Raw genomic sequence first — 25,048 nt, 5'->3', positions numbered from 1 at the left:
GCACATAGAGACCCATGTACAGAGCTAGCCGTGTACACAGAAGCCGGAGTATTCAAAGTGCAGTACACAGAGAATCGCCTTTTACTTTGTCGCTGTCGTTGGTCTGACTGCCCCTTCCTACCCCCCCCCCCCTTTCCAGACCTAGATTTACTCCTCCCGTCCTCCTTCTCCTCCCCTTCTCTCTCTTCCTACCGTCCTCTTCCCCCTCACTCTATCTACACCCCTCAGAACACCCCCAGATATTACCCCTTCCCCTCCCACTCCCTAATCTTACACCCACCAGATATTCCCTTCCCACTCCCCCTCCCTAAATCTACACCCCCCCAGACACCCCTCCTCCACGTCCCCCTCCTTAAACTAACACCTTCAGATGATCCCCCCTCCCCTACACCCCAGACATCCCCCTCTCCTCCCACTCCCTAAATCTACACCCCTAGACATTCCCCCTGTCTCTTCCCTTCCCCTTTCCTAAACCTACACCTCACCCATTCCCCCTCCCCCTCCCTAACCGACACCCCCAAACACTCCCCCTCCCTTCCCCCTTCCCTTTCCCCTCTCTAAACCCACTCCTACCCCTCCTGCCGTAGTGAAAGTCCTTGTTATCCTGGTACACATGACAGACTGGGGGGAAGGGAATTACTGAGGGCTGTGTGTAAAAGGAATTCCTGTTTAAATGCATAGCGATTCCACACAAAACATTTCACCACGATGGAGTCTCTTATTAGTTCACTCTTTTTTACGGTCGGATTTCTTCCTTCAAGAGCCTCGTATTTCCCTAACACCTCTTCTTTACCGATTTATTGTCGATACAGCTGGCTAATATAGTTCTGTACGTATTTTTATGCAGGAGTATGGTGATATTAGAACAGAAGAGGACGGCAAGGTGTAATAAGCAAAATAAATCGCTTAGGAACGAACGAAACTAAATATCCCCAACGGACTTTAGACGAAGGGAATCAGAAAAAGTCGAGGCAAAGAGATTTCTGTCCAATAATGAAAGTTACATAGAAAAAAATAAGGTTCTTTGACCATAAACTGGATGAGGAAACAGATTTATGAGTCCCATACCTTGACTCCTTCTCCTTTCACATTAGGTGCTCTGAAAAAGGTCGGTGGGGCGTGAGTGAAGAAGGAAATGGGGGTATTATATGTCTTTCCTTTTCTCCACCGATTGCGTCGTGGAAAATAATCTCTCTCTCTCTCTCTCTCTAAGTTTTCCCACTGTTTAAATATTTCAAGAAAGGCACTACGGCAAGTCAGGCGCTGAGTCCAGAATGCTGAAGTTTGTGATCAGCGCTGTCGACTGAGACTGGCGTGAGAGTCAAGTCTTCGAGGAGGGGAGGTGGGACTGGATCTTTTGCGGGCGAGGTCAGTTTTTGAAAAGCGTATACAATATATAAAATAAAATTATTTACTGGGGGGTGGGGAGATCAACGCTTTTTAGAGAATGGATGAGTTTTGGGGTAAAAGGATAGCCTTCTTATGCGAGAGGTGCCCCGCTCCCCCCTACACTCATTTTCCGTCCCCTCCCCTCCCCACCATATCCCCGTCTCTCCTCCCTCTCTCATAAATAAATCTCTGTATTGTATAAAAACTAAATGAATGAAAAGAAGCCCTCCCACCTTCTCTTGCCACAACGATCCCTCCCCCATTCTTCTTGGCAAAAAAAAAAAGTCTTTATTGTCTACTCCCTCCTCATTTTAAATTCCTCCTCCTCCTCCTCCTCCTCCTCCTCCTCCTCTCCTCTCCTCTCCTCCCCTCTCCTCTCCTTTCCTTTCCTCTCCTCTTCTCTCTTCTCCTCACTTAAAAACAAATATAAAATCTCCCTTCCGCTTCCCTTCCTCGTGCAGTCTCTCTTTCTCAAACTCCTTCCTCCCACTCACAGTTCGGTGACCTCTCTTATTTTTTATTAGAAACACATGAAGAAAAAATTCTATATAAAAGATTCCCCTTTCGTCTCCAGCCCTCTCCTTCAAAGAAAGTTTCCCTTCCTTCCTCGCCTCGATGACATTTCTTAAAATATTACTTACTAGAGAGAGAGAGAGAGAGAGAGAGAGAGAGAGAGAGAGAGGGAGGGAGAGAGAGAAACATACATAAAAAAGACTCTATTCTCAGTGTCCTTCGAATCACAGAAAATACCCGTTTCTTCTAAATATCGCTGACCATTCCCCATCCTTCTGACCTCTAGGATTCATCTAAGCTACACAAAACCATCCTCTACTGACAGAAACAAAAATCCTAAGTGTTACCAATAGCAGGGAAAATCTTAATTCTTTATAGCGTTTTGAAGCCATTAAATAAAAAAAAAAAATCAAGTGTTCCGATCAGACAAAAAAAATATATATATAATAAAAAGATGCTAAATAAAATCACTCTCATTCCTCTTCCCCTCAGAGAAAATTTCCCTTCCCCTCTCGCCTTACTGAATCTTCTCCTTTTCGTCCATCAATAAAAAATAGCAAAGGAGAACAGTTACATATCCCGTCTTCCCTATTTTCCCTTCAAATAAAATACAGAAAGAAAAAGATATGTTAAATAATCCCATCTCGAAAAAATCCCTTACCTCCCTCCTCTTTACTGAACCATCTCCCTTTCATTCTTCAAATAAAAAAATAGAAAAATCGCCTAATAAAATCCTTCTCTCTCCCCCCTTCCTCCCTCACTAAATCTTCTCTCTTTCATCCTTAAAAATAATAATAATAATAGTTTAACAAAATCCCCCTTTCTCCCCCCTCCCTCACTAAATCTTCTCCCTTTCATCCTTCAATAAAAAAAAATTGCCAGAAAAATAGCTAAATAAAATCCCCCTCTCTCTCCCTCTCCCCAAATCCCCCTCCTCTCCCCCTCCCACGCAGACAATGGTCATGAACTCCCCACCTCGGCCCCGAATACGTCTTTTGCCCTCAGTGAAATTCCGAAGACCAAAAATTCTCTTGCCTCGTTCCCGGCGCATAAATTTCCTACAGTATCGCCCCCGGAACGACCCCGGAGGAGACGTGGAGTAGGAGAAATAGTAGCCCTGGAGTTGTAGAAGTAGTAGTCTAGCCTTGGAGTAGGAGAAATAATTGTCTTGGAGTAGGAGAAATAGCAGCCTTGGAGTAGGAGAAATAGCAGCCTTGGAGTTGGAGAAATAATAGTCTTGGAGCAGTAGAAATAGTAGTTGAGCCTTAGAACAGGAAAAATAGTACTCTAGCCGTGGAGTAGGAGAAATAGTAGCGTTTTAGTAGGAGAAATAGTAGCCTTGGAGTAGGAGAAATAGTAGTATAGCCAAAAGTAGAAGCCTAGATGTAGAACAGAAATATTAATAAGCGTCGTACCAGCAGGAAATACAGTCAGTCTTGCCTCAGAGTAGCAGAAATGTAGCAGCCTATCCTCAGAACATCAGAAATGGTAGCCTAGCCTCAGCAGAAATAAAGTAGCCTATCCCAGAGCAGAGAAATAAAGTAGCCCAGCGTGAGAGAGGCAGAGAAATATGGCAACACAATGATTCGTGTGCGATGTCCCGGGGCAAGCAGGGAGAACGGTAGTATTATGCAAAGTAGTGGCTCCAGGGGCAGGGTGAAGGAAAAGGGGAGGAGGAGGAGGAGGAGGAGGAAGAGGAGGAGGAGGAGGAGGAGGAAGGAGGAGGAGGAGGAAGGAGGAGGAGGAGGAGGAGCAGGATACAGGGATGGAGAAGAGATGAAAGAAAGAAGGATGGGATTAGGACGGAGGAGAAGGAAGGAGCATAGGGGTGACTAAAATGGTCTCCACATACCATAGAACACCGAGAAATCCCTGTGTGAACTGTCATGGTGATTAATGAACATACAACAACATATGACCCCCAAATGTCTGACCTCTGACCCTATAAATCCCTTTGACCTAAATAAAAAAAAATGAAAAAGGTTGTTGGCGGTACTTGCTCAAGGAACAATTATGCTATGTCTGATGTGAACTGAATTATAGAAACGGCACGAAATGTAAAAGAACTGAACGAAAGAAAAGAGGAATAAAAAAAAAACAGTCTTCAATCTATAATGTTGAGGCTGAAAGAAAGGGAGAGGGAGCAGAGTCTGGTTGGATTAAATAAAAATGGAGAGAGAGAGACAGAGAGAGAGAGAAAAGTAAGAAACGAGACAAGAAGAGACGGTGAGGACACTGTAAAGAAAGAGATCACATAAGGAAAAGTGACGACCGTCTGGGAGAAGGTCCGGAGGGGGAAAGGGACGAACTAAGAACACACACACACACACACACACACACACACACACACACACACACACACACACACACACACACACACAAAAGACGATAAACAGCAAGAAGACAGAGAGAAAATGGAAGAGTAAAAAGAGGATGATAACAAAAAAAACTAGATGAGAGAGAGAGAGAGAGAGAGAGAGAGAGAGAGAGATTGATGAAAGTCCAATTAGCACAAAACAAGAGAGAAAAGGAAGAGAGAAAATGGAAGAGGGGTGACTTAAGAAAAATGAACGTAATGTCAGAGATAAATCATGGAACGGAAGGAAGGTGACGTGGGGGGAAGAGGAAAAAGGAATTACGTGAGAATGAGGAGAAAACAGGATTGGTGAGGATGGTGTAAGAGAAAGGAGAGGAAAATGAAAAAAAAAAATAGTGATACCAACAACGATAATAATAATAATAATAATAAATAATAAAAATAATAATAATAATAATAATCTCAAAAACAAAACCACAAAAAAAATGTCCCACTCCAGCTCACAGAAAAAGAACTGTCAGAAAATTCTCAATGGCAACTAAAACAGAGCTAAATCTTTTTCCCAGGACAGCGAAGACCGATGGGGGTTATAAAAATGCTACCGCCGATAGAATGAGTTATCGGGGCGCGGCTATCGGGTAGGATGAGGCGTGTAGAAGGTAGGTAAACAGGATAGGAGGGAGAGAGAGAGAGAGAGAGAGAGAGAGGAAGGTGAGATAAGAAACGAGGCGAGAAGGAAGTAAGGGAAGAGGGAAAGAGGCGGAAGAAGATAGTGATTTTGAAGATAGCCATAGGAGCGATAAGGACTGGAGGAGAGGAGAGAGAAGAAAAGATAGGGGAGGAGAGGAAAGGAGAGGAGAAAAAAGGAGAGGAGAAACAGGGGAACAGGTAGTGATCTGAACGAAAAAGAAGGGAAGGGAAGGGACGACGATAAAATTAATGCAGTGAAAGAAGAGATATCAGGAAAAGAGTCTGAACTAAACCGAAAAGAAAAGAGGAATGGAGAGGAGAAGAGATGAAAGAAAGAACTAAAGAAAAGAAAAAGAGAAGATAAGAAAAAGGGAAAAGCAAAAGAGAGAAAATATAAATGAAGGCAAGCAAAGTCCAAACCACAAGATATATATATATTTTTTTGTTTGAATAAATCCTTGAAATAACAGGATTAAAAACTACTTAGGTTAAATATTTCGACCTTAGCGATGTACTTGGATATTTGATTAACACCTGAGTATTCCGCTTACCTGAGAGAAAAATACACGTTCTCAAATTGAAAAGTCTTAAATTTACCACGAAGTAAAAATATTCCCAGGTGTACAATATTTTTGCAGGTAAAGGTACGCCACTCCCCTTGAGCCCATTATCAAGCCAGAGGTACGATGACAAGGCAATGCACGAAACGGATCTCATTTTTATTCATTCATTTACTTATTAACTCAGTCCACATAGTTTTTTTTTTCTTTTTTTAATCTTTCTACGACCAGGCGATTTCATTCAGCTTAGAGGAGGCGCCTTGAAATGAAGAGGGGTTAATGATGGCTATATCTAACTCCTGACTCCATAATAATAATAATCTCAGGTAGCGCGACGAGGTAAAAGTTTGGCGTGAATGCAGGTAGCAATTTATAGAAGCATTGCTAAAAGGACTAAACATTTTACCAGGGAATTAACCACTGTGACAAACACCACAAGCGTTTTAAACATTCTCGCCAAACTGAGCATAAAACATAAAGCGTTATTTGGTAACCAGAGTGAATTCACTGCCGGGAAATAAAATCATGTGACACAATTCCACAGCCCTTTTGAAACCGTAGCTTGAGCGAGCATTAGGCAAAGGGGTATTATATTTGTTATGCATGGGGACACGTCTGTTTTACTCTTGCAACGTCCAAATGATATAGAATTAACTTAGCAGAGACACTGTTGTATTGAAGTAAATTATAAAGGCTAAACCCTCCACTCTGGAAGGTCTCTACTAAGCTGAATAAATGTGTTAGATGACAAGAATACAAATTTCCACATCATACAATTTACCTTTCGTAAAATCCGCGTTGTACTGAACATAAACAAGATATTTGCCAACCCGAGCGAATTCACTGCTGGAACCCAAATCCTGTGACATTATTCCACAAACTCTGTGATACTGTCGCTAAAGAGCACACAAGTCAAAGGCAAAAAAGATTTAATACCGTTTTGACAGAGGAAGTATCACACACACACACACACACACACACACACACACACACACACACACACACACACACACACACACACACTGACGAAGACATTTAATGAACATAAATACGCAAACACCGACGGATACATTAACACCCACACATAACATCAAATCACACTTGTCACGCAACGCCTGTCCGTCATCACCTCTCCCATCATCCCTCGCACATTTCGCCACACACACTGATCCACTCAATCGTATCTGCTTCACCGGAAATCAGCTTTATCGCCAGGCAAACGGCAAGAGTTGGAGCAGCAGTGTCACCAGCTGTTTTAATCGTAATATCCGTGGACCGTAAAATATAAACTGACAGAATCGCAAGTTCGACCCTATTAATACGGAATGATGGATACTGTGTGTGTGTGTGTGTGTGTGTGTGTGTGTGTGTGGACTCTGGGTGTGGGGGTGTATTATAACAAATGAGTGTGGAGGTTCGCTGAATGTACACGTATTTCTGCTCTGATACAGCATATATAATTATAATGGATACGCTGCAGATTCTGGGAAAGGATTTAACTCTCTCTCTCTCTCTCTCTCTCTAACATTCGCCGAGCAAACAAATGTGATATACTCCCTCTCGCTATTTTCTCTCAACAAGCAAACAGAAAACTTCAAACAATGGTGACATACCCCTCTCTCTCTCTCTCTCTCTCAAACACACCTCCCCCTTTCCACTAATCTCCAAAAAGAATAAAAAAAGAAACTGCAGGTATCAAGAAAAATAATCAGCCTGAAGAGCTGCACCTTCCCCCTCTCTCCCCCTCCCACCATCACGCAATCCCCAGCCAATTCCCCCCTGTCAACACTTGATTAAGGTGCCAACCCTACTCTAAATAACACGATGAGCCGCTAACACACTGCTGGACCCCGTGTGTGTGTGTGTGTGTGTGTGTGTGTGTGTGTGTGTGTGTGTGTGTGTGTGTGTGTGTGTGTGTGTGTGTGTGTGTGTGTGTGTGTATTCGTGCGTGCGTCTATGTGTATGTATGTGTGTGTGAATGGGGGTGAAGGCGTTTCATTAGTGGGTTGGAGGTCGAGAAAGGACGATTCCTTAACACGAGATCCCCCTAAAGTAGAATTTAGTACGGATATTCGTCCTTACGCAGAAAGGAATCACAAGCTTTTTACTCACTAGAAAGGAATATATGGCTAGTCACGTTTAGGGCCTACTATGGTATAATTATATCTATTAATCTATCTATCTGTCTATCTACGTCTATATTCTTCCTTCCCTCCAACTCACTCCCCCTCCCACCCTTTCTCGCCACTGCCTCATAAACTCCAGGAACCTCAATTCACAGGAAAGATCACAAACACAAATAGATGATTCACACAACACTCACCTTAGCTGCAGCGTGTCCTGGCAGGTGACTTCAGCGTTGTCTCAGATGGATCTATGTGGAAAGAAAAAAAAGTTAATATTTTACTGTTTTCATGCCTTCGGGTTATTATTATTATTTTTATTTTCATGTCTTTCGTTCAATGGCCTTTTAACTTTTACTTTCTCCACTATGAACTTTCGCTCCAATAATACTAACACGTAAAACTTTTTTAACATAGCAATTTACCTATGGTCTTAGTCTTCTACATATTGACATTTACCCGCTACTGCAAAGTATATATAAAACTGCAATTTTTAACATCTTTTAGCTAACTAATATCGCCTGGAAGTAGTAACACTGCCATGAGGTGTCACTGTACTGTACAAGTTAACAAGAACGATCCCTCCACAGCTAAACGAAGAGATCTATGAATATCTATAAGCCTCAAAAAATCTATTACATACATCTATTTACATATCTATTATACATATTTATAAAGCTATTATACATATACATACACATCTACGCCCATAATTATAGTAATATTATCTCTAACTGCTTTCATTTTAGTCTTTTTCTGACAAATTTTCCACTACTCACTCCCCCATTCTTCTTTATCCGATATCGTATATATCATTATCCGTATCCCCGTCTCGATATCCGTAAACTGGCGTATATCTTTATTTCGGGTAGATACGGATATATATGGTCGGGGGGGATCTAGATAAATGGAAACTATGCATAGAAATGGGAAGCAGGAGGACGGGTACTGGGAGGAGAAGGAAGGAAGGTGGAGAGAGGAGAGAAGTAGATAGTAGAATGTTGAGAACTGAAAGACGGAGGGGGAGAAGAGAGTCGTAGAGAGTAGAGAGCTGAGAGTTGGGAATTGAAACGTGGAAGCTGGGAGTTGGCAGCTTAGAAGTAAGACTTGAAAGTTGAGCGCTGAGAATTGGGAGAAGAGAGCTAGGAGTTGAGAGTTGGGAATTGAGAGCTGAGAGCTAAGAACTCAAAGAGGAGGGGAGAGGAAAATGGAGAGGAGAGAATATGGAGGAAAGTTGGAGAGGGGAAAGCTTGCCTGCCTCAAAGCCCAACCCTTGACCACTGGGAGACAAGTTTAGGATAAGCCTCTTCCTCCTCTCTTCTTCATCTTTCCTCTTCCTTCTCCTCTTTCCCTCCTCCACTCCTTTCCTTCTCCCTTCTTTTTTCTTTCTTCCCCATGCTTTCTCCTTCCCTCTTCCCTTCATCTTCTCTTCCGTCACTCTCCTTTTTCTCTTTCCATCTTAGTCTTTATTCATCCACTCTTATTCCTCTCTTCTTTCTTGCTTTCCTCTTTTCATTTTTTCATCTTCCTCCCATCTTCTTACTTGATGCTCCCATCCTCCTCTTCCTCATGCCTTCTTCCTATCATTTTCATCACATATTCCTCATCCATTTTTTCCATTTCCCTCTTATTTCCTCATAGCCTCTTACAAGTTATAGTTTCCTTCCTTCTTTCTTCTCTTCCCGTCTCATTCCTCTTTCTCCTTCCTGCACCCTAATCCTATACACAGCTACATACGTCCATTCAAACAAGACATACACACGGACGCACACGCACAGACATAGGCAAACATACAAAAAACACAAGCATAGACACACACACACACACACACACACACACACACACACACACACACACACTCCGTTCCAGTATAACATAATGACAGTCGCTCCACCCTACCGGAAAAGTACTCTCCATTAACGAATTGGCACAACGAACGACTGTGGGAACAAACATGAGAACTGCACCTGTGCAGTTCTCATGTACAGCTGAGAACAAAAACTCGATCCACTCCATATCGATAAATAACGAGAAAGTGAACAATAAATTACGAAATCCAGTATTGTGATATTCTGAGACCAACACACTTTCCAGAATAAAGAGTCATAATTTTTCACGTCATAAATTGCATGATGTTTCTGTCTGCAGCTGTGGGCCTCGTTTCATCTCCCAGTCTGTTTTATCTCCTCCAACCAACTCCAAGGACACACCTGGGCGCTCTCAAGTTACTGAAACTTAATCGGGTCTGCAAACACTAAGGTGAAAGGATCCGAGACAGGATAACTACTAGGACACAGAACGGATCGAGCATAATTAAACACAACACGCACACACGCAAGCACACACACACACACATACATACAATTCTCTCAGGTACACACATTAATCCAAGCACACACACACGCATTAATTCCAACATACATATACATATATCAACTTCCAGTATACATATGCACATACACAAGCATCCACACACACACACACACACACACACACACACACACACAGGCACTAATTAGCAAGGTTCGTGTCAAGTGATGTTACTTACACGGGCAATCATTTAAGACAACCTCCACACACGCACACGTACACAGGCGCACGCACACAAGCACTCTCTCTCTCTCTCTCTCTCTCTCTCTCTCTCTCTCTCTCTCTCTCTCTCTCACCATTCACCAACGCAAATGCAGCACAAAAACTCATGTAATTTATGTGGTACCGAGAAATACAATTCGCCCTGTCTCATATTCAGACAGAATTCACAGAAGAGGAAATATTAGAAACGGTATTAATATTATTATTATTATTATTATTATTATTAACAGTGGGAGAGGCTCTGAGCTGGAATGGTAGGTGTGTTTTGTATTGTGCTGGTGAGCCTTGGATGTCATTTTGTCGGGAATAACTCTCTCTTTCTCACTCTCTCTCTCTCTCTCTCTCAGTGCGTCAGACCAGCACATAAACTAATCCTTAGTCTCCCATCACCTTATAATCTCCGGTGCCCGCCTAGACGCTGCCAAGGTGAAAGTTTTAATGAATGTTGGGCGAGGTGGCGCTGACGTCTGACTGTGTGTGAGCTCAGGGCCTTACCTCACTTAACTTGCAAGGCATAACTTTTTAAGGGATGGCGAGAGGTAGGATAGTCAGACATCTCTATCCCACGCTGAGGTCAGGGATAGGTGGGTGCTGAGGGGAAGGACGCTGAAGTGCTGAGTTGAGCGTGGGAGGATAAGGTCAAAAAGCAGGGAGGTGAGAGGGGGCGCTGAGAGAGGAAACAGAGGTGTGATGAAAGAGGACAGGTGTGAGAGAGGAAGGAAGACGAGGAACGAGAGAGAAGGAAGTTAGAACAGGGATAAGCGAGAAGGATGGAGCGATTTGACTGACTAGAGAGGAGAGAGAGAGAAAGAAAAAAGGTGAGGAAAGAGGGATTAGAGAGAACAGAAGGGTGAGAGGATAAGGATAAGACGAGGCAGAGTGAGTTTGCGGAGAGGAAAAGAAATAAGTAGGCAGATAAGTAAACGCGAGGAAACGAGAGTAAGTGGATGAGAGGGTACAGGGAAATGAGAGGAGAGGATGAGAAGAGAGAGAGAGGATAAAAGTGGGAGAGGGATCAAAGATAAAACATGAGTAAGAGATCTGCACGAGAGGGCTAGAAATAAAAGCTGAGTGGGCTGTGAAAGGTGTTGACTAAGGGAGTGGGATAAGCACTGAGAGGGTTGGAGAGGATTGGGACAAGAGTAGAGGGATAGAAAGCTAAAAGGCTAGTGGGCTGAAGTGGTAGTTGAATATGCGCTTTCTCTCTCTCTCTCTCTCTCTCTCTCTCTCTCTTGTAACTTTTTGCAATCTGAACACCACATATCAGTTTTGTTCCTCTGAACCCTACCTAACCATATCCTTCATTTGATAAAAAAAAAAAAGTCTGGATGAAGACGATGACGATGACGATGATGATGATGAACACCAAATATAACCGAGCGTATCACATATTAATACCCTAACCAAGCTACACTTACAGTATACCCCAAATATACCTCACTATACATAACTAAGACAATTATTCTAACATACTCTTCTCTCCATCTGCAGGCTGGGCAACGGCGGAGGCACAACAATATCAACATCAACCAGGAGACCCTCTAGGAGATTCTTATTTTCCCGAGCCCAGCAGCTTACGTCGACTCAGCAATAGCAATGACCCCCAATTCCACGACCCCCAATTCCACGATCCTCAATTCTACGATCCTCAGTACCACGACCCCCAGTTTCATGACCCTCAATTTCATGATCCCCAATTCCATGATCACAAATTCCGCGACCCCCAATTATATGACTCCCAATTCCCCGAACCCCAATTCCACGACCCCCAATTCCTAAGTACCACTGAACCGAAGCACTCGACGCAACTACAAGAGAAACACAGTACACGAGGGGCCTTCAACACAAGCCTGCCGATGCAACAGGAGGAGGTCTGGGATTGCAGAGACGAGGATGAGAAATGCCTGTCGCACCCACGTTCCCCCAAGCCTCACTCCCACAAGCCACACCAAAGATCACCAAAGAAGAAGAAACCACGAAGGCAACTGCAGGACGCTCGTAGGACTAAGCAACAACAGTCCTTCAGGTTTCGTCAGCAACCTCGTAGGACTCCACAGGACTCTCACACTACAGCACAGGACAATCGTAGGACACTGGTAGACTTTCGTAGGACATCACAAGAGTCTTACAGTTCTCTAGACTATCAACATGGAAGAGAACAGGACAGTCGTAGAACATCTTATAGGACATCAGAAGACAGGACCTTATATGACTCCCACAGGACATCACATGACACTAGTAGGACACCACCCCAACACGGCTCAGGCAGGACAACAACGCAGGACCCATCTCGCAGGACACCACAACAAACTCACACATCACACCCCAGGACACAAGATTCTCATTTAACACAACAGGAGTCACAAGTCTCTCCCAGGCCCTTACAAGACTCACACAGTACCCCACAGGACTTCCGCAGGACACACCAAAACGGCAGGACAACAACGCAGGGCCCATCTCCCAGGACACACGACTCTCAAAGAAAAACCCAAGACCCACAAGACTCCCAAAGAACACCAAAAGACACACAGGAGACTCACAGAACACCACAAGTTACCCATGACACTCACAGGGCACCACCAGACTCCCGCAGGACACACGAGCACGCCAGGACAACGACACAGAGCCCATCCCGCAGGACACACCACCACCACCGCCTACGTAAGAGACACCAGAGCTACGTGGAGGAGGACTCAGCAAGGCAGCCCAGGTTAAGACGGTCCTACCTGCAGTTCACGCAATCTGAGTACCGGCAAACAGTATCGGAGAACATACCCCTCCACACCTCCATACTCCAGGTGAGGATGCTGTATATCATCATCATCATCATCATCAGAACTATAATCTCATCAGCAGTGTCATAATCACAATCATAATTAACAGTATATACACCCTCATCATCTTCATCATCATCATCATTAGAATTTAGAATCATCAATATCATCACCATTATCATATATTAATAATAATAAAGAGAAGGAACGACAAAGAAAATGCAGGAAGGGACAACACATGAAAAACTTAAGAGATCAAATGGAATTATTTCGTATTTAAAGTGCTGAATGTAAGAGACAGGAAATTAAACAGCAGGGAGGGAGCGCTGCAGACTCGTGAGTGGGAAGGGGGAGGAAGAGGAGGAGGAATACGAAAAGTGAGGCATGGAGGAGGACGAAGAGGAGGAGAAGGAATGAGAAGTGAGGGGAAGAGGAGGAAGAGAGTTGTTAACAATCAGGAGAGAGGGAAGAGGAAGACCAAGAAATGGGGAAAGAATAATTATATTAAGAGTCAGGGAAGAAGAGGCGAAAGAGAGAGACAGAGAAGGTCAAGGTAAGGTAAAGAAAGAGAGGGAGGCGGAAGGAGAGAGGACAAGAGTAATGTGCTTTATGCGAGGGAGAAAGAAAATAACACTGAGAGAGGAAAGAAGAGAACCAAGGGAGAGAGGGAAAATGGGGGAACTCAGACAAATCAACGTTATTCTCTGACATGTTCATTACGAGAGGTGTACCGGGACTGAGTAACATCGTCTCCAGGCTTTCTAAACCAATTGTCTCCCGGGATCTCCGACTAAATAACAAGTCTTTAATTTTAGGAGACAAGTTTTGCGGGATTCAGCTTACATTTTCCTCTTTAAAAAAAAAAAAAGAAAGTTTGCGGAAATATTTTATGCCATTATGAAAGCTGTAGTTCTCGAGGCCTGGCTAACGTAGTTTTAGCTATTCAAGGTCGGATACTTGATTTTCTTACTCAGTAGCGTTTCCCACGACAGCTAAACCTCCATCCACCTCCTGAAGGGTAGAACCGATGCGCATACAGACACGACATTCACCTTATATATAAATGCAGTACCACTAGATCATCACCTTCCTCAAATAAACTAGATAGACGCATCTTTCTTCGATTCCTCTCTTTTTTACCATTTTATCTCAAAGTTCCCCTCTTCAACTAACTATTTAGCGACTCCAACATTCTTTATTAAGGCCTTTCAAAGCATAACTCAGCTTAAAAGACCTTACATCAAGACCCCCTGTTATTACCAAGGCATGACTCTAATGGGTATGATTAGGAAGGACGCAATGAGATGGCTTTCAAATGATGGAAATGGATCTTAATTTTGGCTTTCTTCTGTTTGACTTTCTTTACGAATGCATTACTATGGGAGGCCTCTTGTTTTTGGTTTTCTTCCCCCCCCCACTCTCTCTCTCAATCATTCTGCACATCCTTTCCCTCCTCCTCCTCCTCCTCCTCCTGTTCTTCAAACCCACGCTAAAACAAAGCTAGCCACCTCAACCAATTACCACACAACTCCCAATATCCTCGATTCTGTTCCCTCCAAACATAACTCAGTATATCATCATCAGCAGAATAATAAACGCCCATAAATCCCCCACCCTTGTTATTACCCAGGCTAGGCTCTGACAACTGTGATTAAGATGGGGTTAATGAGGTAATTATCAAACGCACCGTCTTAGCCATCTCGAAATGAATGCATCTTGAGTTCCATTTCTTCATACATTAGAAGGTACAGACTTTACTCCTTGCTTTCCATGTCATCATCATCATGGTAATCATCAACATTAAATCTTGTATTCCCCATCAAGAGCACAGGACCCTGGGGCAACGTTATCCAGTGCAGATTGTTGAGTTACATTTTAGTTACATTTTGTGCAAATCAAACCTCACCTGTCTCTTTGGATTTAACCCTTGGAATCCAAATCTATCTGGTAATAAGTCTCAACCCACCAAACCACCAGGCGTCCAACTATCTGGAATATAGTCATCACCCACCGTAGCAGGATATTTTTTGACTTGTCACTGAGTGAGTGGATGGTGGGTTTCCGCCTCTTTCACTACATGAAAAGCCTACAACACCACAAACAATTATCAGTTTTTCACCTCTTAGCTTTCAATTTCTTTTTATAATGAAGCTGTTCCTATGCCTAACAAATCGTGGATCAACCCCAACATTCTCCAAATAATTCTTTTATGACATAAATCAGCTTAAAGGCTCATAAATCCTGTGGCTTTGTTATTACACGGCCACGTCTGTAATAGCTGTGATGAAGCAGGAGGTAATGGGCTGACTTTCAAACAATGTACCCTGACTTGTCATGCTGAAATCAACCTTTCCAATCCGGGGACGTTTTTATTAGCTTATTCTATTTCCAGACGATTGTACTGGGCTTAGTAAAGGTTATCTGCAGTGAACGGGTAACTTAAGGCAATGGCTAATTCCTGTTCGCAAAGGCTCTCTCAGCTGAATAAAATCGTCTGGTGATAACATAGATAATATATAAAGAGTATCATCGGAATAAAGGCGTTATGGGATCTGGATATCGACGTTTTTATTGAACACTCAGGCTCCTATGACTCACTTTCTGCTCAATAAAATCGTCTGGAGCTGGCAAACACATAATAAAAGAAATGACACTGATATGGAAAGGTTAATGAAGAGTATAATAACATCTCATTCGTGCTATCGCCAAACGCTAGGGACCAGTCTAATTAACCTGCAACTCCTATCTTCTTCATTACCATCTCTCAGAACATAACTCCGCTTCAAGGCCATTCATCACAACTCCCTGTTATTACTCAGAAATGACGGGAGTTCTCTTTCCTTGGCTGTAGAAACTCAACTGCCTGTAGGCGTAATAAAGTTGTCAAAATATAGAAAATGTTAATGAAGGCTGCTTCGAACTCTGTCGGTAAAAAGAACATTAAAGCACAAGGAAAATCTCTATATCTGGATCAGTCCGTATGTGGTCTACTGCAGGAACAAAATTTCTCAAGTAAAATTTTGCCTTTAACCATGCTTCTCTCTTCAGTTTTATCTTTTCTTTCACATATTCCTATTTTTCGTTCGCCACTCAGTCTTCCTTACCAATTCACATTCCCTTTTCTTTTACTTGTTTTTCTTTCCTTTGTTCCACACTAATCAGATTTTTCATGTCTTCTTTCACTACTCCCCTGTTCCTTTCACATCTTCTTCCCACCACTCTTTTGTTGCTTTTATTCCTCTTTTATTTTCTGCTCCATCTGCCTTTGTTTTCTCGCTCGCTAGTCTCCTTTCATTTCCCACTCTCCTCTGATTCCTTTTCTTCCTCGAACTTCTCATTCCTGTCCAATCTTTCTCAATTTTCTCATTTCCACATTCTTCTTTCCATGCTCCTTCCTCCATCAACTTTTCTTCCCTCTCGCTCCTTTATTTTTCCATTTTCTCGTTCGACTTTCCTTTCCTTTCTTTCTTCTACTTTTCTTCCCGATTCCACCTTCCTCAATTTTCTCAATTCTCGCTCGCCACTCCCCTCTCCCTTCCGCATCCTCCACCCTCCCTCCTCTCCCTTCCTCCCCTCCTTCTCCTTCCGGTCATTCATCTTGCTTTCTGTCAATTCCCCTCTACGCTGAAGAGGGAAAGAGGGTCGCCTAAAACGGGGTGCTAAGTTTGCTGTTTTAAGGATAAGAGTTACGCCACTGGAGGACTGTATTGAGCACATTTAGCACACTGTAACGGATGATGTACGTTCATAAATCCTCACACACACACACACACACACACACACACACACACACACACACACACACACACGCACATTCCCCCTGACGCACTAAAAAACTCGAGTGTAATATTAAATTACTAGTGCTCTCTCTCTCTCTCTCTCTCTCTCTCTCTCTCTCTCTCTCTCTCGCTGTTACTATTTTTCCTGTCAATCTGCCTACCCACCGACCTTTCTACCTACGTACCTACCTACCTACAACAAGTCCTACTTACTTGTCATTATGATGTCAAAAGTCCACCAAGCACCTCCATCCCTACTCATTAACGATCCCTCATCCCACGACACACTACACTCCCTCATATACCCATTATGGCATAGGCGGATTCATTTCATAATGATTCCACAGTCCCTTTGTGTGACTGCAACCTCCCTCTCTCTCTCTCTCTCTCTCTCTCTCTCTCTCTCTCTCTCTCTCTCTCTCTCCATCCATCCATTCATCCATTAAACCACCTGTCTACCTACCGATTTCCCTGTCTATTTATCTATCTATCTATTTATCTATCTATCTACCTATCTATTTATCTATATCTCTCCATTTTTCCATCCATCCACCCATCCATCCCTCCCTTTCTAATCAACGAAACAGTTTCACCTTAACCACCCCTCAATCATTCCATTTATCCCTCCTTAATCACTCTCTAATCCCAAATTACTCTGTCTAATCACACGTATAAATCTAACTCATAGCCAATAGAACGTGATCATTATTTAGACGCCAGGATTAAAATAATGTCCACTGTCTCCCCTTGCTTCAGATTAAATTGTTATTAGAATTTTTTTAAGACAAGTAAATGGGTTGTTGTTTATCTAAATGAGTTACTTTATTATCTGCCTACAAGTGTTATTCCTCCACCAAGCCGTGCCCGAGATAAGTGTCAAATAATTCACTTTCTTTTTTTATAGGCGTATTTCTGTATCTGTCATTTATTTAGCGGTATTTTTTTTTTCTATTTACGATTTTTCTGATTAAAAACAGTAAAAAAAAAATCTGATATCGAATCGAGACTGACCCTACGAACCGATAATGTATTTCTTACTCTTGCTACCTTCAGACGATTTTATTGATCTTACGAAAGATCTGAAGTACTGAAGGTATGAATGAAGGCCGTATCTAACCCCTCCAGCTCGAAAAATCTCTCCTAAACTGAGAAGAATCGTCTGAAAGTAGCAAGAATAATACGCCACCGGAGTGACCTGGGAAAAACTCTACGGAACCTCTTTGCCACGTTTCACTACCTTTTGCAGCTGCTGCCTCGCCTTTTCATATCCCTAGCACGCCCACGTTCGCACTCACAGAAGCATATAATTCTCTCTCTCTCTCTCTCTCTCTCTCTCTCTCTCTCTCTCTCCATCCATCCATCCATACATACATCCCTTCATCCATCCATTCATCCACCAAACCACCTGTCTACCTACCGATTTCCCTGTCTATCTATCTATCTATCTATCCATCTTTATATCTATCCATCCATGCATCCCTACCTTTCTAATCAACTAAACAGCTTCACCTTAACCACCCCTCAATCATTCCATTTATCCCTCCTTAATCACTCTCTAATCCCAAGTTACTCTGTCTAATCACACGTATAAATCTAACTCATTGCCAATAGACCATGATCATAACTTTGAGCCCAGGGTTAAACTAATGTCCACTCCCTCCCCTTGCTTCAGATTAAATTGTTATTAGACTTTTTTTTAGATAAATAATGTGTTAGTGTTTATGTAGATGAGTTATTTCATTATTTGCCTAGAAGTGTTATCCCTCCGCCAAGCCGTGCCCGTGAGAAGTGTAAAATAATTAACCTTTTTTTTTTTTTTTTTTAAGCGTATTTGTGTATGTTATTTATTCAGAGTATTTTTTTCTGTTTACGATTTTCGATGTGATTAAAAACAATAAAAAAATAATCTGATATCGAAGCGTGACTGACCCTACGAACCGATAAGGTATTTCTTACTCTTGCTACCTCCAGACGATTTTGTTGATCATACGAATGATCTGAAGTACTGAAGGTATGAATGAAGGCCGTATCTAACCCCTCCAGCTCGAAAAATCTCGCTTAAGCTGAGAAAAATCGTCTGAATGTAGCAAGATTAAAACGTAACCGGAGCGAACTGGGGAAAACTCTAAGGATCCCCTTTGCCACGTTTCACTATCTTTTGCAGTTGATGCCTCGCCCATTCATTTCCCTAGTACGCTCACGTTCGCACGGGCATTCACTCACATGCATATAATTCTCTCTCTCTCTCTCTCTCTCTCTCTCTCTCTCTCTCTCTCTCTCTTGTCACCACCACAACATGGACACAAAAGCACCAATGTCCACGTCCACACCACACCCACATTCACACAAAAACATCTCCACCTACCCCCCACACCCACAACAACACATCTCCACCTACCCGACACCCGCAACATCACTCTCACCCTCACCTACAGTTTTGCATATCCCCAAATCTCACCCACACCGACACCCACCCCCACACCCATACCCAACACCCACACTCGTTCCTCGACCCCCTTATCCACACCCACACCCACACTGACTGGATCGTTGGTCAGAGAGTACCATAAATACATGTCTGCCATTCTTTCATCCCTGACCTGTTTCCTTACACCGTGTTTCACATTGTCACAATCTACACTCACTTCCTCGCTCACTCAATCTATCTATCTGTATCTATATCTATCTATCTATCTATCTACTGCGAGGTGCTTAATTCCAATCTAGGTCTTCTTCTAGCGGACTATTTACCATACTACATCCAAATATTCTCTTGGATATTACTTCTATCTTTTTTTTTTCTTTTTTTAATACTGACATAGTTTGCACCAATAACGCACGAGAAGTACTGGAAAACAATGCACAGAATAAATCGCTTCAGAAGAACTGTTACGAAATTTGATAACAGACAAAAACAATGAGGTATAATACGCAGAAAAAAAAAATCACCAAGGAAGAACTATAACGAAATCTAACCACACACGAAAGGATAAGGAGGTATAATGCACAAAATAAATCGCTACGGAAGAATTGTTACGATCCCCCCAAAACACTTAGGAATGCAACCCCAAGTCACCCTCCCTCATGCACTACCTCGCTTTATCCTCCCATCTTGGCATAACTCCCGTCTTGGCCTCGCTCCAGGTGGCTAATATTAAAAGGGATACACGATAGCAGGTTAAATATGATTATAAGCACCGCGAGCAAGAACACACGCAAATTCACACACACACACGCACGCACGCACACACACACACACACACACACACACACACACACACACACACACACACACACACACACGCACGCACGCACGCACGCAACACACACACATGCATACACACATACTACATACACACGGGTAACAAACACGGACGACAAATCACGCGCCAGGAGCGAGCATACACAAGCATTCTCTCTCTCTCTCTCTCTCTCTCTCTCTCTCTCTCTCACACACACACACACACACACACACACACACACACACACACAGTCTCTCATCAACTACCATATCGCTAAAAGCACTCTCCACGCTACACGCATTTAGATAATAATACAATCACTGCAACTACCCCACACACACACACACACACACACACACACCACAAACCTTCCCTCCACACACACACATCCTCCACCCCGACACACACTCCTTCCCCATCTCTACCCCCACAAAAACTCCCCCACCCCCCCCTCACACACACACTCCCCTCCTCCATTTTCTCCCCCCCCCACACACAGCCGGTAACTCTTAATGTGATTACTGTAACCTGATAAATACCCGGAGTTGTGCATTGTAATTACACCCCCACTAATCCCTAGATAACCACTCTAACTGCAAGCCAGGGTAATAGTCACAGTTATAACGGGCTTGTGAGTAAAATTTAAGCTGGATAGAGTCACGAATACGACGCCATAAGCTTGAGCTGTAAGGGAGATAAAGTTAGATAAAGTTACTATAAAGTTAGGCACAAATAGTTACCCTTATTTAACTACTGTACTTTGTCTTTAACTTGGGCATGATTTTCGAGTAAATTTAAATGAGAGAGTCAGGAATATGATACGGTAAGCTAGAGTTGCGAGGGAGATAAAGTTTGAAATGTTTGAAAAAGGTTTGTCTGGTTTAAAAGTTACTGTTGTTGCTAATGGTATTTGGAGTAACTATACCTACAACATTTTCACTTTAATTTGACCAAAGTTTAAGAAGCAACTAAGAGAGAGTCACGGATACGATAAGCTAGATTTGTGAGAGGGATAAAGTTAGAAAAAAGTCTCTTTAATAGGTACCTTTATGACTGGTTTGTGACTCGTGGGCTGTGGTCAAGTGGCTATAACGATGGGCTGTGGCATCTTTGGGTCGCGGGTTCGATTTCAGCGGCTGCAGGGAGGAGTATGAAGATATTGGCTACCACCTTATTAAATGCTCAATGTTCGTCTACAACACCAACACGTTCAAAACACCCCCACCAAGAATTTTAACACCAAATCTATCTGTAACGTTCTTAGAGTATCGCAACAGAAGCATTACTGCCCAAGTGATGACATGTGAAGGCTCCTGCGCACTAGCCCTCGATTTATGTGAAGTAAGTGGGCTACAGGACCACGGAAACGGGCTCGGAAATGGGCTTCTAACCTGTGTACAGAAAAAAAGGCATAAAAATCTACTGCAGAATGCTTAGTATTCCTTTACGTTCCACTAACACTAAAACTAGACCCAGGACGCTTACATACGAAAGTGACCTAAAGATGGGGAGGAGATAACGTGAAAAAATATTAGGTTAGTAGAGCAACACACTGATAGCTGGAACTCAAACAGACAGACAAACGTAAAGACAGAATAACAAGCACACACACACACACACACACACACACACACACACACACACACACACTAAGAACGACTCACCTAAACCTGTGCATTTGACTCACAATGACTCACCCAGATCTTACTCACAGTTTCTCACCTACACCTGACTCAATTTCTAACACACATCTTTACGCACCCACACACCTGACTCCCAATGACGTACCCACACACCTGACTCACGATGACATACCGACACACCTGACTCACATTGACATACCCACACACCTGACTCACAATGCGCCTCACCGGACCTGACTCACGAGACCCCGTAAGTCTCTGGCCACTGACTTGTTACCATGAGCCACGCACCTAAACCTGTCACGTAACATGCTGGCTTAATGTCTCGCACGATCTCGTAATGTCTCGTTCGGTCGCTTAATGTCTCGTGGGATCGTCTTACGTCTTGTAATGTATCACTGGATTTCGCAGTATCGCAGTATATCGTAATATCTCGTTGGAACTGAACTTGTAGAGCTTCGTAAGATCTCGTAATGTCTAGCGAGATTTTGTGATATCCCGCGTGGTCTCGCAAAATCTCGTGACATCAAAAGTATCCCATACGATCTCCCACCGTTCTCATATGGCCTCGCAATCATCTCGTGCAGTCTCATAATCAACTTGTGCAGTCTCGCAATTATCTCGCGCGGTCTCGTACAATCTCGCACGGTGACCTCGTAGCCCAGATCAGGGTCGGGATCTGAGTTATGCAAGGAATTTTGTTTTTTTGTTCATTTTACTTCATGTTTTTCATTTTTCTTTTTAAATATTTTTCGCTGCCGGAAATTGTTTGCTGCATTCCTTCCTGTCATTTTGGCGCCTCCTCCGCTAAAAGTTTAGTGTTTGTTCTCTCTCTCTCTCTCTCTCTCTCTCTCTCCCCCTGAGTGTGACAGTTGCACACTTTTCTAATAATTTTTAAGACCAATTAGCATTTTTTCGAGATTACACCCACATTCTCCCCCTTCCTCCCTCCCCCCCCCTCTCTCTCTCTAACGTTCACTCTTTCTGGCCCATATAGCACCAATTACTACACTCCAAACAGAAACACCCATCAAGCCTGACGCCGAACGCTAAACAGGGTGTAATCGTTCCTATTATCTCCATTATATCTCGTCATGCAATAGGATACAAAAATTTACCTCCATTAGCTCTCTCCATTAGCCTTCCATTATCATCTCACCCTCCTGTTCGTTTTTTAATAGGAAAAGGTTAGCTGGGATCTTTTCAATATGGGCGCCGCGTTTCTATATGTTTTCGAGTTGAGATTATATTTTTTTACCTGAATCTTAAATTGTAGTACCGTGCTCTTGGTTGTACCCCAGGTTCATCTGAATGTGAACCCAGTAGAATTCAGGTCGATGGTGTCCCTAAGCTGCAAACCACCATCATCCACTCGGGGGATAGGGAGGGAGTGAGGGACGTTTGCATAACCTCTCACTGAAGCTACCTTGTTATATCGGTGCCACCACGTGAAGGCGTCCCTCTCAAGCACTCCCCCTCCCCTAATTTTAAAGAACTGACATTGAATTTCACTCCTTCACTATGCTTGGTCAATCATATGCCAAATAATGCCGTACGGGGATGGCATGAACGCACAAAACTCAACACCGTGCCAAAGAGGTTAATGAGGACTGAATATAAATCCCTCGTTAACAGAGGTTTTTCCCAAGCTGAATAAAACCGTCTGGAGGCTGGAAGAATAAAATCGCAAAAGTCCTTATTATATTCTTATTCTTTCCACCTGTTTCATTGCATCGTATTTTTTTTCTTATTTTTTCTTGCCAGTTTTATTTAATTATATTTTTTCCAGTGATTCTATTCATCTTAGGGAAGGTTTCTCAGTGTGACAGGGTTAATATTCACCAGTCCCCTACACGCCCTACCGCCACACACACACACACACACACACACACACACACACACACACACACACACACACACACACACCTGCTTCTCATTCCAACAACATTTCCATTTCAACACCAAGGCAATTTCGCAGCACAAGAGAGTGATAATAAATTCTACCATCCCTACCTTCCGCCATCTCTCAACCTCTCTTTCTTCCCTTCCCCTCCCCTCCCCTCTTTCCCTCCCTTTCCCCTCCTCCTTCTCCCCTCCAACTACCCTTCCCCCCTCTTCCTTCTCCTTAGCTCTGCTCTCCCTTTTCCTCTTCTCCTTGCCCAATTATTCGTCTCCAGTTCCTCTTCATTTCCCTCTCCTCACCCTTTCACACTTCCTCTTCCCTCCTCCTCCTCCTCCTCCTTTCCTTTTCACACTTTCCCTCCTCCTCCTCCTCATCATCATCTCCCTTTCACAATTCTCTCTCTTTCCTCGTCCTCCTTCTCCGACCAACTTAAACTTGCTCTTTGACTTGGGCTTCTTCCCTACCATCCGTCACTGCCCTCTCTCACTCTTCCTTTCTACATTCCTTCTGTTCCTTTCCACCCTTTCATCTTCCCTACGAACCTCCTACTTGGTTTTGCTTTTTTCCTCTCCCTTTCTTCCTTCTTCCTCTTCCTCTTCCTTTTTTTCCCTTTCTTACTTCCTCTTGTGTGTATCAATCTTTCTTCCTCACAGTTCTACATTTTTCTCTTCTGTTTCTCCTCTCATCTCCTCTTCCTCTTTTCTTTCTTTCTTCCTTCCTTCCTTCATTCCTTTCTTGCTTTCTTTCTTCCTTCCTACTTCCTTCCTTCCTTCCTCTTCCACCCCATCTGTCAACCTCCTCTCTCAGCTCCTCTTTTGTGCACCCATCTTCCTTCTTCTCCCAACTTCTTACACACGTCACTCACCACCTCTCTCTCTCTCTCTCTCTCTCTCTCTGATCTGCTTCTTCTCGTTTTCTTTCTTTCTTCCTTCCCTCTCGACTAATCCTCAGCATTTCTTTCTCACCTCTTTCGTCTATTTCCCTCTTATCTTTTATCCCCTCCTTCTTCTTTAGCACCTTTTTCTGACACCTGCTCCTTCGCCTAATTCTTTCTTCCCCCTTTCTCTCATTACAAAGTCACCTTCTTCACCTCTCCCTCTTCTATTCTTCCCTTCTGCCACCTTTCATCTACTTTTCCTCATTCTTTCTTACGTCCTTTCCTTTCGACTAATTCTCCCTTCTTTCACCTCTACATTCTCATCCCTTTCGCTGTCACCTTTCACCTGTCTCTCTTCCTCATGTAATCTTTCATCACGACTAATTTTTTTTCTCTCATATCGATTTATTCTGTTGAGTAATGAATTTATTTAGCTTTGGATTAATGAGTTTGGAGATAAATTTTAACCCTTTCAATGAGAGAAGTTTCCCCAAAATTGACTGAAAGGTTTTTGAGATAACAGGAAAAAATGGACGTCATGGTACCGGTGAAGTGACACGCATTCCATCTATCGTCCTCACCTCACTTTCTGACGTTCTATCTTCACGTGACCCCTCACTCTCACCTCACTTTCTCACATCCCCCC

The 25,048-nt window shown here is 43.1% G+C and overlaps 1 protein-coding gene across 1 annotated transcript in view; it reads left to right on the top strand.

The window, feature by feature from the left end:
- The window catches only part of LOC145413290 (DE-cadherin-like), a 122,490-nt gene that overhangs the window by 13,751 nt on the left and 83,691 nt on the right, over positions 1-25,048 (top strand). Inside the window, exons 2-3 of the mRNA XM_080283019.1 lie at positions 11,676-12,990; positions 13,275-13,294. Of these exons, the coding sequence (XP_080139145.1) occupies positions 11,676-12,990; positions 13,275-13,294 (1,335 nt within the window). The remainder of the gene's footprint in view (positions 1-11,675; positions 12,991-13,274; positions 13,295-25,048) is intronic.

Source organism: Coenobita brevimanus, chromosome 95 (genome assembly GCF_032717465.1).
Source record: "Coenobita brevimanus isolate Jiangsu-jjx chromosome 95, ASM3271746v2, whole genome shotgun sequence".
Taxonomy (NCBI): domain Eukaryota; kingdom Metazoa; phylum Arthropoda; class Malacostraca; order Decapoda; family Coenobitidae; genus Coenobita; species Coenobita brevimanus.
Note: the sequence above shows the minus strand (reverse complement) of the source record. Positions and strands in the feature narration are given on the sequence as shown.